The following is a 13,319-nucleotide window of genomic DNA, read 5'->3' as shown; positions in this document are numbered from 1 at the left end:
ATTAAAACAGAAAATAAGAAGCAAATTGCAACCTCATTAAAAAATAAATATAAAATCCAGATGTAGTTTCAATTTTTTTTTTTTTATTCAACAATTACACAGTTTACATGAGCGTTCCTCTCCATTTAAAAATGACATTGTGCAGTATCCAACATTGCAAGTATTTTAACATAGAAAAATAAAAATAAACAAAGACTCACATCATCACAACTTGCCAGGGGAAGTACAGATTTACAAAAATATATTAAATTGTTTACACACCTTCACAGTTTTTGTTGCCTTTTGATTAAGCGAATACCTAATCGTGTTGACATATTGCTTGACCTCAATGTTAAAAGCAATAAAAGATGTTTTGGAATGCGCAAACTTACATTTATGAATGTAAAACTTTGCCAAGAGAATAATGAGATTAATAATGAAAGTTTCATTAGGCCTAGTCTTAGTTCTGTAGAGGTCATAAAGGCCAAAAAGAACATCCTTCCAAAACAACTTGAAATCTTTCTCAATTTTTTCTGCAATAAAATTACAAATATCAGACCAAAAACTCTGGACAAAAGGGCAGTGCCAAAACAAATGGGTAACTGTTTCAATACTCATAGAGCAGAAAGTGCACATTACATCAATGTCTTTTTTAAATTTTTTAACAATATGATCATTAGACGGGTAAAACTTATGAATCCAGATGTAGTTTCATCTCGAGGTGGAATCTGCTGAGATGATGCTCCAGATGATTCTGCAGGCGTGACGTCGTTACGCTCTTGCGTGAGTGGCGTAGTTCTGTGCACGTCGCATCCTCTCGGCTGAGTCCTGCCCGGCGCTGCACTGTTCTCACGACTTACACAGGTTTGTTCAATTGCAAGCCCTTCATCCTGCGTTAATAATCAAAGTCCGGGGCTCTCGCGTGAATCTGTAGTGAGTCCGGCGGCGATGAGGCGCATCAATGTCGCGAGCAGGGCCTGAATCAGTCGTTAATGCCACATGTGATGCATTTAATGCCCTTGTCGCGTTTGTGAATGTGCTCCGACTGAGCTTGATCAAACTCGCACTGTTTAAATGCATGTATTCTGCGCTCGACGCCCGTCTCACCTCGCATCGTTCTGAAAATACCCCAAAATAGATATTGCAGTATTGCATGGGTGTTAAAGGCTGATTGGTGCTCATCTGTCCTCAGTCTGCTCTGATGTTGGCTTAAACCTGCGCCATTGAGCTCTCAGTCTGATGCAGTGATCCTCATCTCATCCACACGCAGATCAGTGTTTGCAGTATGTTTTGCTATTGTTTTTTTGTGTGTTTCTTCGCATCTTGTTTGCTCTCAGAGGAATACTCGCATGCATCGTGCATGTTGTGTTGAAGGGACAGGCCTGATTGTAATGCATGTGTCCGCCAGCATCTGGCCATTTTGCGATGATCAGCGTCTTCTAATGAAGGTTTCTGATTGGTCACTGTTCTCCAGTCACAGGATAATGTGGATTTTCCTCATGCACGGTCTGTTAATGCTCGAAAGGCAGGCGGAATGTCATTTGAAATTGCAGTATGTTCCTCACTAAATGCTGAAGAGGGTCAGATGGTTTAATATGAGGTTGCTAATGATTTGCTGTGTGAAATGACTGACTGTGTTTGTCCTAGAGGAGACCCCTGGCTGACCTTCTTCACCTCTCTCTCTCTCTCTGTGTTTCAGACAATGGCTGTTCCTCCAACATATGTAGACCTGGGCAAGTCTGCCAGGGACATCTTCACCAAAGGATATGGTATGACTTTATCTGGTTTATATTAGAGCTGCATACATACACAATACACAAACCTTTGCACACACACACACATGCATAAGGTTTTTTCCCAAATTCCATAATTTTATTTATTTCCAAATTCCCTTGTTCCCATTTAAATTTTCCTGTATTCCATTTTTTCCGCCTGGATTTTTGTAGACTGTTTTAATGGTTTATTAAATTATATTAATCAAAAGCATTTCTAAGGAATTGAAATCATGTAGCGTACAATATTTAAAAGCAATTTAATAAAAGTTTTCAATTCTCTCTGGAGTGTTACAATCTCTTGGTGCATGAAGGAGATCTGTAAAGTTGTTAAAGTCTAAAGTCTCAAATCCAAAGAGATATTCTTTATCAAAGTTAAGACTCATCCACGCCCCCTAAAACAGCTGGTTTAAACACGCCCCACATCTCTACATCACTGTGTGGGAAGATTTGTGTAATGCTGCCCAAATGCTGACGCCAAGAAAGAAGGCGTTGTTTCAGTAACACAGTTAGTGTTGAAGCAGTCGTGTCAGAGAGATGTGTGTGTATCTAGGAGAAAGCAAAACTTTATTTGTTCTTCTGAAAGTAGATGCAATTGGAAATCTTTAAGATAACTTACAACTAGGGATGCATGATCATGATTTTCATGGCCCATTCCGATACCGATTTTTTACAAGCAAACTAGCTGATACCGATTTCCAATTATTATTATTTTTTTAAGCAACAAACAAGAAATAAGTATGCATAAACAAGATGTTTATTTGGTATTTAATAGTCCAAGCTGAAGGAGGAGGGACTTTGTATAAAACGATGCGATTGAGAGAGGCGGGGCTTAGAGGACCTACAATAATGTACAGTCTTTGAAAAATGTGTTTTTTGAACATTACAGCATGTCAACATATTCTGTTTCGAGGACGGAATCTCAAAATCCAGTCATGAAAATGAAACTTACATTTTAATATGGACAGTCACAGAATTTGTCAAAGTTAGCATAAATTAATCAAATCAAATCTCCATATGGACCAGTATCTGTAAATGTTAAGCCGCAAAAGTTGTTTGAAATATGAATCCGTGTTCTGCGCGTCTTAAGCATCACCACCAGTTTTAAGTTCAGTTAAAATGACAAATATGCATTCATTAGGCCTAAAAGTTAATTTTTACATTAAGGCATTGTGCTAGAAATATTACTATTATTTAGTAAAATGTATGTGACACTGCTACTACTGTGGAAACATTTTACAAAATTGTATTTTTTAAAGAAATAAATCACAATATTTCTTCCATGTTTCAATTTTAATAGAAAATCCCCTTTATTTACCAGAAATAAAATGTTTAAATTTCATAAATTAAAAGACAAATTAAATTTGGGTGAAACTTGTTTTTCATAATTATATAACTTGTAGAAAAACTTTAAACACAATTGTAAATAAGTATAAGGAATGGCATTGGTTTTATTTTTAGTGCTAAAAAGTTTTTTTTTTTAATTAGCATATTTTTGTGTTTTGCTTTGGTACCGAAATTGGTACCGAGAACCCTGGATTTTCACTGGTATCGGTACCGAATACTGAAATTTTGGTACCGTGACAACACTAACCAAAAGCATCTCTAAATAATTTTTATAAAAAAAATATTTAATAAAATATTTAATATTATATAATATTCTATTATATTTAGAATCCAGAAATACTGTGTTGTGTATGTACAGTTTACTGCCAAAATAAATTTTGGTAAATAATTTTTTCTGGTAAATATTCCACTAAAAATAATGTTTTAATAATAATTGTATTATTAATAGTACTATCATTAGATTAAGTAATATGTTTCTGTCACAGTTTCTTTAAGTTAAGCCGAATTTTTATTTTGACAGGTTCCTTTAAAGCCCTTTAAGTTTCTGTTTTTATTTAAAAAAATTAATTAACTATTAGATTTTCATTAAAGTCACAAACCCCAGTTTGGGAAACCTTGAGGAAATGTAATGCTTAAAGAGTAACTAAACCCTAAACCAACTTTTTTTAGTTAATGATCTATAAGAATGGGGCTTTATTAGTGCTGTTCATAGATTCGAGTAACTTTTTTTGACATTTGAGTATAAAGTGTTTTAATTCTACAATATATGGTGTAAAAACGTCTGAGTGCTGCCCTCTTCAGGTTGAACGGTGGCTACTGCAGTTGATTTTTCCTATTGGAAGTTGCGGTGGCAAGTGACGTAAGCGGTGGCAGGTGACGTAAGCGGTTTCCAGCTCACCACGCCCCTTGGTACGAGCTACCACGCCCTTGCCCTTGACAGTATAAAACCATCAAAATCACTGTAGTGAGTCAGGACTCAGGAGCTGGAATTGCGAGTATTGGTAGCGACCAGGATAGACTATTATAGCATCTCTTAAGCATAGCAATTATATAGTTATTTAGATCTTCAAGTTAGCGTAGATTTATCTGTATTTAGTACAGTGGTCAGGATGGTACGTATGTGTAGTGTTGCTGGTTGTGACAGCACTGCTGGACTGCATAGTTTTCCGGCAGACTCTAAAATTAGGCGCCAGTGGTTGCATGCATTTGGCCTGGAAGACCGTGAGTTCCCGCCTAGAGCTCGAGTGTGCAAACTGCATTTTACACGGGATTGCTTCTCCAACGCAATGGAGGTGGAAATGGGCTTCTCCACACAGCTCGCGCTGAAAAGCGACGCGGTGCGGGAGTTAAGACCGCAGTTTGAGCCAGCGGCTCGAATTGATATGAACAGACACCTCGACACCCTCCACTTCAGGTGAAAGTGGGGGAGAAAAGTCCTCTACTTCAAATGATCGCTCTGTTGCAAAGCTACTTGCGTCACTACAGTCACTCTCCATTTTAGCGTCTCTGACAGCAGCTGTCAATCAATCCGTCACTGCGAGTCTCAGGATCACGCCGCACTCGCTCAGCCCCGCCCTACGTTCGTCCCCTCTATCTCCGCTGTGATCTGCCCACTTTTCAGTATTTTTCAAATATTGTCAGTGGGTGGAGTCAGGCTCTGAGCAGGGGTTTAGTTACACTTTAATGCACTTAATGTAGTGTGACGAGTCAGCTGCCTCCTCCCTGATTGTCACCGGTACCCCGTCCTAAATCGCCGCCCTTCACCAAGCTCCCGACTGGAGTGGGTGTGTGAGAGGAGGGGCGCTGGACGAGTCAGGGAGGGCACACCTGAAGGAAATGGAGCCTCATCACCGCCGCTGTTTAAAAGCTCAACGCGCCTCTCCTCGAGAGACCGGTCTCTTCCCCGTGCATGCACACTGGTGTCCTCGTGGGTCCAGGAAGGGTGCGTTGAGGGACTCCCGCGCCACCAGAGACGTAAGCTGCCGGACCCGCGATCCGGATGGGAACCGCACCCGTTTACACGGCCGTCGGGCCAGGATGCCGGGCCATCCATCCCCTGCCAGCGCTGGAGAGATGAGATGCGGCCGCTAGAGGAAGCCGCCGCCCCTCGCACCCCGGACCGAAGAGGGGAGCGCGTGCGGCCGCCGGACTCTGCCCCTTACCTGGACCCTTCCTCCATGAACACTGCCCGACCCACACGAACCCCCCAGCACGACGAGGACCCCAGATTCCCTGTTGTTTTGGACACTCTTCCCCTTTGGCCACCTTTTATCCCTTTCATTTGATTTTCTGTTAATAAAAGCCTCTCCGAGGCCTGACGCCACGCCCACTGTGTCTGTTTTGTACTCCTCCCGCCACAGTAGTTAATAGCGACGAATATAATATATTTTTCTTTTCTATTTAACATGGTACAAGATTATCATATTTAAATCACCTAAAATGTGTACTTTAATGGATTACGTTACTAACTACAGTTTCTGTCGTGTACCAGACTACAGTTTGAAGTAATCTACCCAGCTCTGAACATGTTAGTGCCTGCCCAGTTTATCAGCGGCTTCGCTTTCAGTATTATTTTCCCTTTCAGTTGTCCAATAGGGAAACACATTTTTTTTTAAGTGTTAAAGCCATGATCCAAACCAAGCAGCTACGAGGCCAATCACAATGTTACAAACATTGATCTGAAGCCAAAAAAGCATTTAAATATCAGACAAAGACAAGACTGTGACCAGCTTTAGTGTGAGGGAAAAGAACTACAAATCCCATGAAGTCTTGCGCAGGACATAATCAAAATATCAGTAGAGAAATATAAACTTTTGTTTACAGATGTTGATTATATACAGTATACATAATTTACAGGGCAGAGGTATTTTGAGTTATTTTGGTGTTTTTTGTGTGTGTTTCGCTTCTCTGATTGGATTTAGAGTCATGGGTAATGTAGTTTTTTTTCCCACCTGGAATTCTGCTGGTGAACATGATTATTTAGAAAATAAATTGAAATCATCAGTTCTGATGATTCACAAGCATATGCCATCGAACAACAGCACTGTTTTTAATGGTGAATTATGGGATAACATCAAAAATGAATTTCCGGGTGGAGGAAATGAATAGGAAGCCAACTTTTGCTGATGGGTTTCTGCCATTGCCGCGGTCTCTTTGTCGTTTTGTTTGTGTGTCAGTGATGATTGTCTGTCATTTGCAGGTTTTGGTCTGATCAAGTTGGACTTGAAAACGAGGTCAGAGAGTGGATTGGTAAGTAGCCAGTGTTTTTTTTAGTCCGAGACGTAATCAACAGTGCCATCATTCTGCCAAACTTGATGAAATATTGGTGGGATTTCTGTTCAGATGTAGATGACATCATACAGTAGAAACGCTGCTGATTTTGAAAAGACCGAATGTTTAATGTCTGCTCTTGATTGGTTTTAGATTCTTAAGGAAAAATATCTAAGCTGTAAACTACTGTAAAGGGAAGCCTGTCATTTGGCATTTTACTGTAATATTTGATGTTAAAATTAACAATGCCAAAATGTACTTTCTTTTTTCAATAGAATAATCAACACTCAAAGTTCCATGCACATATTTACATTGCACATAAGGAAGTTTGTTTATTTCATGTTTCTACTCCAATTTTTAATGATGAAATATAAGGCTGTAATAACGCATAACTGTTTTCATGAGAGATTTATTCAGGTGTACATACAAAATAGATAAAAGATATTACTAAGAGGTTAAATAAAAATAAAATAAATGTGTAATATAGTGCATATCAGTGTTATCTTAGTATTTTTGAGATCCTATTATATATTTTTATTGTATTTTTACAAGTTTTATTTTCTTTATTAGTTTTTTTTTATTTAAAATTTGTGCATATCATTTTTATTACCTTTTTACTTCAGTTTAAGCTGTTTTAGTACATTAAGTTAAATTTTAGTTTTTGTTAACTATAATAACCCCAGTGTATATATTTAGCAAAATACATCTTTCTAGAGCTATTATTTTCATGAAGTAAAATGAAAATGATTTCATATTACTTCATATCAGAAGTGACGAAACAAAGCTCATTACGATTATTGGATGGCAGGTGCTACAAATAATGTCAGTGAAGTTCTGTTCAACAGTATAGACTAAAAGATCAATCTTGGAACTTTAGAATCCATATAGTTGCATCAAAATGAAGATATTATCAGAGGTAGTAACCCAAAACCACATGTGGACAGAATGAATCTGTGGCCCAATATCCTATGGCAGATATTGACCATCAGATGAACACTGAAGTGCACCATCTTTTTTTTGTACTTGTTTGCACTAATTGACCCATTGATGTTGATCTCGGAAAGACGTGTGTGTGTGTGTGTGGATATCCTTGTCTAACTCTAACACTGCAAACAGTGTAATCCATATACAGATTGAAATATGACAAAATAAGAATTGTGTAACTTTTAATTATAGACTTTTAATTATAAGTGTCATGAAAATTGAATATTACAGTGCATTTTATATAGTTTAACTGTCACCCCCCCATTTTTTAAATAGGAATTTAAGTGCACTATCCAAATTAAAATTGCTGTAATTTATGAACACTTTGGAATATAATCATAAGGTTGGTCTCTTTTTAAAGAAGAAAAATTAGCAGATGTGGAATTTGTTCAAAAAATTTAAGTATCAAAAAGTTATAGAAGTTTAAATGTACTATAAATAATATGCGCTATATTAATTTTATTATTTTATTTATTATAAATATTTTACATAACAGGTTTTACTCTAAATTTGGTATAAAATTAAAGCCTTGTGTCTAAATAAGTTATTTTATAAATTTGAAGTTGATATGAAAAAAATTGAGGTTCCTGTGAGATTTTATTTAGGGCGTCATACCACACACAGCCACTGGGAGTCATCAAAACTATTTTGAATTTTGCTTAATGAATTTTTCTCTAGTTTTCTCTGTGAATTTTACTTCTATCTCAAAATAACCACCAAATATGAAATCCTGAGACTCAGACCTTTCCAATGATATGTTTGTTGCCAAGATTATAAAACGTTTCGGTTCTAGAAGACCGTAATGCATTATGTTTTATGACACTTGACCCTGCCCACTAAGGGGGAGGTGACCGCCATTATATTTTAAAGTACCATTTCTATGATAAAGCAATGTCCGATTCCAAAATGGTTTTCACAGGATGAATCTTGGGCTTCTAAGCTTTCAAATGATATATGATTTATGATGATTACTAAAAGATTTTATAGAGAAAAAGACAACAACAAAAAAGAGTGCCAAGCGTCCCACAGGTGGGACGGTGACAGTTATGGGGTTAAATTTGTTTAATTTTTAAATAGTTTTGAAAATTTTTATGCCAATATTATAGATCTGTATTTTCAAATAGCAGGTTTTTTGGTTCTGAATTAGTAAACCTCAAGACTAAATTTGGAACACCAAATGAAATATTCATTCTAAAATTCTAAAACTCCAAATATAGAAATCCAGATTGGACAGAGAGTGGGTCAGACGTCAAGCTTCTGGGTTAAACAGGAAAGAGGGTAATTTGTCTAATTTGAGTTTTGAGTAATTGTCAGCTTGTGACGGATCCGTTCTCCTGCTGCTGTAGGAGTTCAAGAGCTCCGGCTCGGCCAACACTGAGACCAGCAAGGTAGCAGGAACACTGGAGACCAAGTACAAGTGGGCAGAACACGGCCTGACCTTCACTGAGAAGTGGAACACAGACAACACCCTGGGCACGGAGATCACTCTGGAGGACCAGGTACAGACCCCCGAACACTGAGCTACACTTGATCAGACGCTAATCAGATTCTTGTGATTGAACACCAATGCTGCTTTCTTCTCCTCAGCTGGCTAAAGGGCTGAAGTTGACGTTTGATTCCTCCTTCTCTCCGAACACTGGGTATGTGACTTGGCATTCTGAGTTTGGACAAAACTTTGTCATGTATATAGAATAACACAAAATGAAAATAATTTGATAAACGCATGTATTTATTTTGTTAAATCTCAGTCTAATCACACTAAGCTATATTGCATTGATTAGTTGTGCAGCCCTAGTTAAACAAGCACATGAGAATGTACAAAACATCAGTGTTGTGGCTCTTCACAGTTTCTGCTGATGTTTCACTGGCTTCTGTCATCACCTCCCACAGCAAGAAGAGCGGGAAGATCAAGAGCGGCTACCAGCACGAGCACATCAACCTGGGCTGTGACGTGGACTACGACATCAATGGCACCGCGGTGCACGGAGCCGTGGTCGTGGGCTTCGAGGGCTGGCTGGCTGGATACCAGATGACTTTCGAGGCTGGGAGGAACAGGGTCACTCAGAGCAACTTCGCTGTGGGCTACAAGACCGACGAGTTCCAGCTCCACACAAACGTGTATGTACCACACGCAGTATCATCAGACACACGGCAGCGAGTCTCCAGCAGTCTCAAGGTTAGAAAGCTGCGTTATTTATATATACGTTTATTCCCCGGCGATTGGATTTGTCAAGGGCTTTGCAGCAGGAAGTAGCGTGCTGATGTCTGGTGCTTGTTTATATCATTGAAGCTCTTAAAATCTTAAGGAGTGTGTTAGTTGTGTTTAAGGCTGCATATAACACACACACACTGCAAAATATGCAGGTTTTTTAATTTAAAAAATATTTTTAATTTAAATAGTATAAAAGTAAAAAAAATACTCTATACTCTAATACTAAAAAACAAAAAAAACATCATTTTTTCCATAAATGAAGACTTTTAAAAAGGTCTCAAGTTGGAACAGAAAGTCTTAAATTAATAGTCATGGCATTAAGTTTGCATGCTTTCTCAGTGTTTTTTTTTTTTTTTTTTGCAATACAAATATCTAAACATCCTGGACCCTCTTTCCTGTATAACCCTTAAGTTTGACCTCTGACCCACTTTCTGTACACTGTGACTTTCTCCACTTTGAATTTATTGAATTTGGTGTTCCAAATTTCTTCTTCATTTTAAAAACTTGAAGCTTATTGATAAAAACTGGATTCTTGGCGTCTAAGAATTAAGAACAAAGAAATCTGCTATTTGAAAATGCATATCTATAAAATTGCTGTAAAACATCCTACTTTTATTTGAAATGCAAACAACTAGCTTGCTCTATTCTTTTTCTATTCTATCTGTTTTCTTTTTTTTATTATATTATTTAAAAGCCCTTGCTACGTGTACTGTGTTAACCTAACTGAGAATTGTTATAGCACTTCTATATCATTGCTCTTTTTGTTTTTTTTTGATTGCTTCCACCGTCCTCATCTGTAAGTCGCTTTGGATAAAAGCGTCTGCTTAATGAATAAATTTAAATGTAAATTAGAAAAATAGTCACTGTTGTTATGCATTCTATTATGTGATTTAGTGAAATACATTGTTGAAAAGAGGTATTTCAGTGCATTTTATTTGAAAATATATGAAAATATGTTTTCAAATGGCAGGAATGATGGAACAGAATTCGGAGGCTCCATTTACCAGAAGGTGAATGATAATCTGGAGACTGCGGTCAATCTGGCCTGGACCGCCGGCAACAGCAACACCCGCTTTGGCATCGCTGCCAAGTATCAGATCGATGCCGACGCTTCCTTCTCGGTAAGTTATCATTGCCGCTTTTTAGTTTTGGTCATGCTGCTTTTTCATTGATCAAGGCAGTCATGTCTCCTGGCATGATGATGTAACCTGAAAAAAATCCCCAGCACTAAAGGCCCTGTTGCACCACCAAACCTTAACTTCTGTGCATGTGAAAGAAACGACAACAGTGTTAATGAATAGCATGCTTTCACATTGTGATGGAGCCAAGCAGAATGCAGTCAGAATTTAACCTGAAATTCAAAATGTGAGTGCAAAAATTGCCCTGTGTAAGCTTAGTAACACTTTCCATGAAGCTTGTATTAATAATGCATTATAAGGGTATTGTTAATGCATTATAATGCATGCATGATGCTTATAAACAACCTGTTGCGTCATCTGATAAATAAACATAACAACAGTTACAATGCATTATAATACTCTCCTATTTGTGGTTATAACTTTTAAGAGTATGATGCATTGTAACACCAGATGAAGCCTGTGTTTATAATGCATCATAAGGAGATTCTTAATGCATAATAATGCACGGCAATAAACAAAAAACTTCTAACATGCTGTATCATCTCATGAATAATCATAACAACAGTAGTATGTGTAATGTTCATGTAATGGAATCAGATTCAGATTGCAACATTTATGGGTCATATAAGCAGAACTTTCAGAAAACTGAAAATAGATTTGATTCATTCAAATGAATGCACGTAACCATACCTAGTGTGAATGGAGCCTAAAAATGACAAGGAGTTTGGATGAGATGTTGTGAAGCATGCTCCGCTAGGAAGAGCCTGGTCTTCATGATGTTCAGCTGGTCATGAAAAATGAGCCCTTGCTTTTTGAAAAGGCTGAAAATTAGTGCTATTTTGTTTTGTCGTCAGTGAATTTCGCAGTCAGACATGTTTTGTCTCTTACAGGCCAAAGTGAATAATTCTAGCCTCGTTGGCCTGGGATATACTCAAACCTTGAAGCCCGGTGAGTATGTGAATCAGATGCAAGTTTTTATTTATTTTTATAAACCTGTTCTTAATACATATGCAACTCCTGGATAGCCTCTATCCTGATCCCACCTGAACCAACTAATCAGGGAAAGTGTATTCGGTCGGGTTGAGGCTACGTCCATTAACCCAAATAAATTTGGTCTTTGGTCCACACTAGCTATGCTTCCATTCCAGTGGCTTCTCCTACTTTTGATAGTGATATTTAGTGGCAGTTTAACTGGATGATTTTGTTCTCTTTGACTGGTTGGATGGAAATGGCGCTTATTCACTAATGTTTTATGCAATCCAATTTTGTGCAAAAGTTAAATTCCCAACGTTGGATGGAAGCATAGCTGTTGGGCAGTTTTTGTTCTACCTTTTGAAGATGTTTTCTCAAGTGAATAAATTAGGGGTGCACGATATATATCGGCCGAGGATTAATGTGCATCTCGTCAGTAAAGCCGGTTCTCTTATCAGCGGTAAATTCCCTCAGGTGTGTGATTTCACATAGAGCAGCTGTTACTACACAGAGCCGATGAATCCACGTTCATTATCAGCTTTTTTTAATCCATATTTTACTACATCTCAGTTTCCACAAAAATATCTCAAATGTTTTCAACATTTAAAATAATCAGATTATTATTTATTATTTTTTTTAGCAGTAAATCATCATATTTTCATGATTTCTGAGGGATCATGTGACACTGAAGCCTGGAGTAATGATGCTGAAAATACAGCTGCGCATCACAGAAATAGCTTATAATTTAAAGTACCATAAAATAGAAAACCATTATTTTAAATTGCAGTAATATTTAACAATATTATAGTTTTTGTTCTGTATTTTTGATCAAATAAACACAGCCTTGATGAGCAGAAGAGACTTCTTTAAAAAGAGTTTATAATCTCACTGATCCCAAACTATGGCAGTGTTTGTGTGCCGTTGTGTAGTTTACAGTAAGCTCTCTCTTGGATGTGATCATTCCTTGTCTAACTTTTCCCCCTCTTCTCACGGTTCAGGTATTAAGCTGACCCTTTCTGCTCTTCTGGATGGGAAGAACATTAACGCAGGTGGACACAAACTGGGTTTGGGTCTGGAGTTCGAGGCATAGGAAGCTGAGGATTGCAATAATCCTGTCTTGATATATATATTTTTTGAATACCTATCCTCACACACCTTGTTTCTCTTCGATGCCCTGACCAAGGACACACACTATACACTTGTCAAATACTGCATTAGTGATGGCTCACTTCTTCAGAGAGGTCACACAGAATGAGAGAAGAGCATTTGTAAAGCTGTAAATGGCTTGAAAATGTATTTTCACTACACTCAACATTATTTATTACAGTGTTGTATCACGATGGAATATATTACTGATGTTGAATTTTTGGGAAGGGGAGCACTGGGTAGAAATGCAGATGTTTGCATCAGACAACACTAATATTAGGTCACAACATTCCTGATCTACAGCTTGAACGAAGGGACCTGTATGACACTGAGACATCTTTAGTTGGGTGCGTTTGTTTTTGTCTCGTCTGTGTGAGTGAAACCACATGTGTATCTCGTCCATTATTGTTTTTCCGCTGCATACTGCCTGTTCCTTTGATAGCAAAACTCTTTTAGCTCTCCCTGAACTAAAGGAGGCTGGAAACAAGCTTCTGACGT

At 37.8% G+C, this 13,319-nt stretch overlaps 1 protein-coding gene across 2 annotated transcripts; it reads left to right on the top strand.

Moving 5' to 3' along the window:
* The first annotated feature begins 711 nt into the window (after positions 1-711).
* vdac1 (voltage-dependent anion channel 1) lies at positions 712-12,915 on the top strand. Of its 2 annotated transcripts, none has more exons than XM_059542123.1 (9): positions 712-843; positions 1,679-1,748; positions 6,298-6,347; positions 8,699-8,851; positions 8,940-8,992; positions 9,243-9,470; positions 10,535-10,685; positions 11,594-11,651; positions 12,674-12,915. In XM_059542123.1, exons 2-9 carry the CDS (start codon positions 1,682-1,684, stop codon positions 12,763-12,765), a joined length of 852 nt encoding a protein of 283 aa, XP_059398106.1. In that variant the 5' UTR covers positions 712-843; positions 1,679-1,681; the 3' UTR covers positions 12,766-12,915. The 2 variants fall into 2 exon arrangements, with proteins under 2 accessions (XP_059398106.1, XP_059398107.1); XM_059542124.1 differs by lacking the exon at positions 712-843 and adding an exon at positions 891-912.
* The last annotated feature ends 404 nt before the right edge of the window (positions 12,916-13,319 follow it).

Source organism: Carassius carassius, chromosome 47, assembly GCF_963082965.1.
Source record: "Carassius carassius chromosome 47, fCarCar2.1, whole genome shotgun sequence".
Taxonomy (NCBI): Eukaryota; Metazoa; Chordata; class Actinopteri; order Cypriniformes; family Cyprinidae; genus Carassius; species Carassius carassius.
The sequence above is the reverse complement of the archived record's forward strand: the minus strand, read 5'-3'. Positions and strand labels throughout refer to the sequence as shown.

Bases quoted from the DNA above. Each gene is read 5' to 3' on its own strand.
- vdac1 (XM_059542123.1), top strand. From the start codon at position 1,682: ATGGCTGTTCCTCCAACATATGTAGACCTGGGCAAGTCTGCCAGGGAC. The intron at 1,749-6,297 runs GTATGACTTTAT...TGTCATTTGCAG, and splicing joins CATCTTCACCAAAGGATATG to GTTTTGGTCTGATCAAGTTG. The intron at 11,652-12,673 runs GTGAGTATGTGA...CTCACGGTTCAG, and splicing joins TACTCAAACCTTGAAGCCCG to GTATTAAGCTGACCCTTTCT.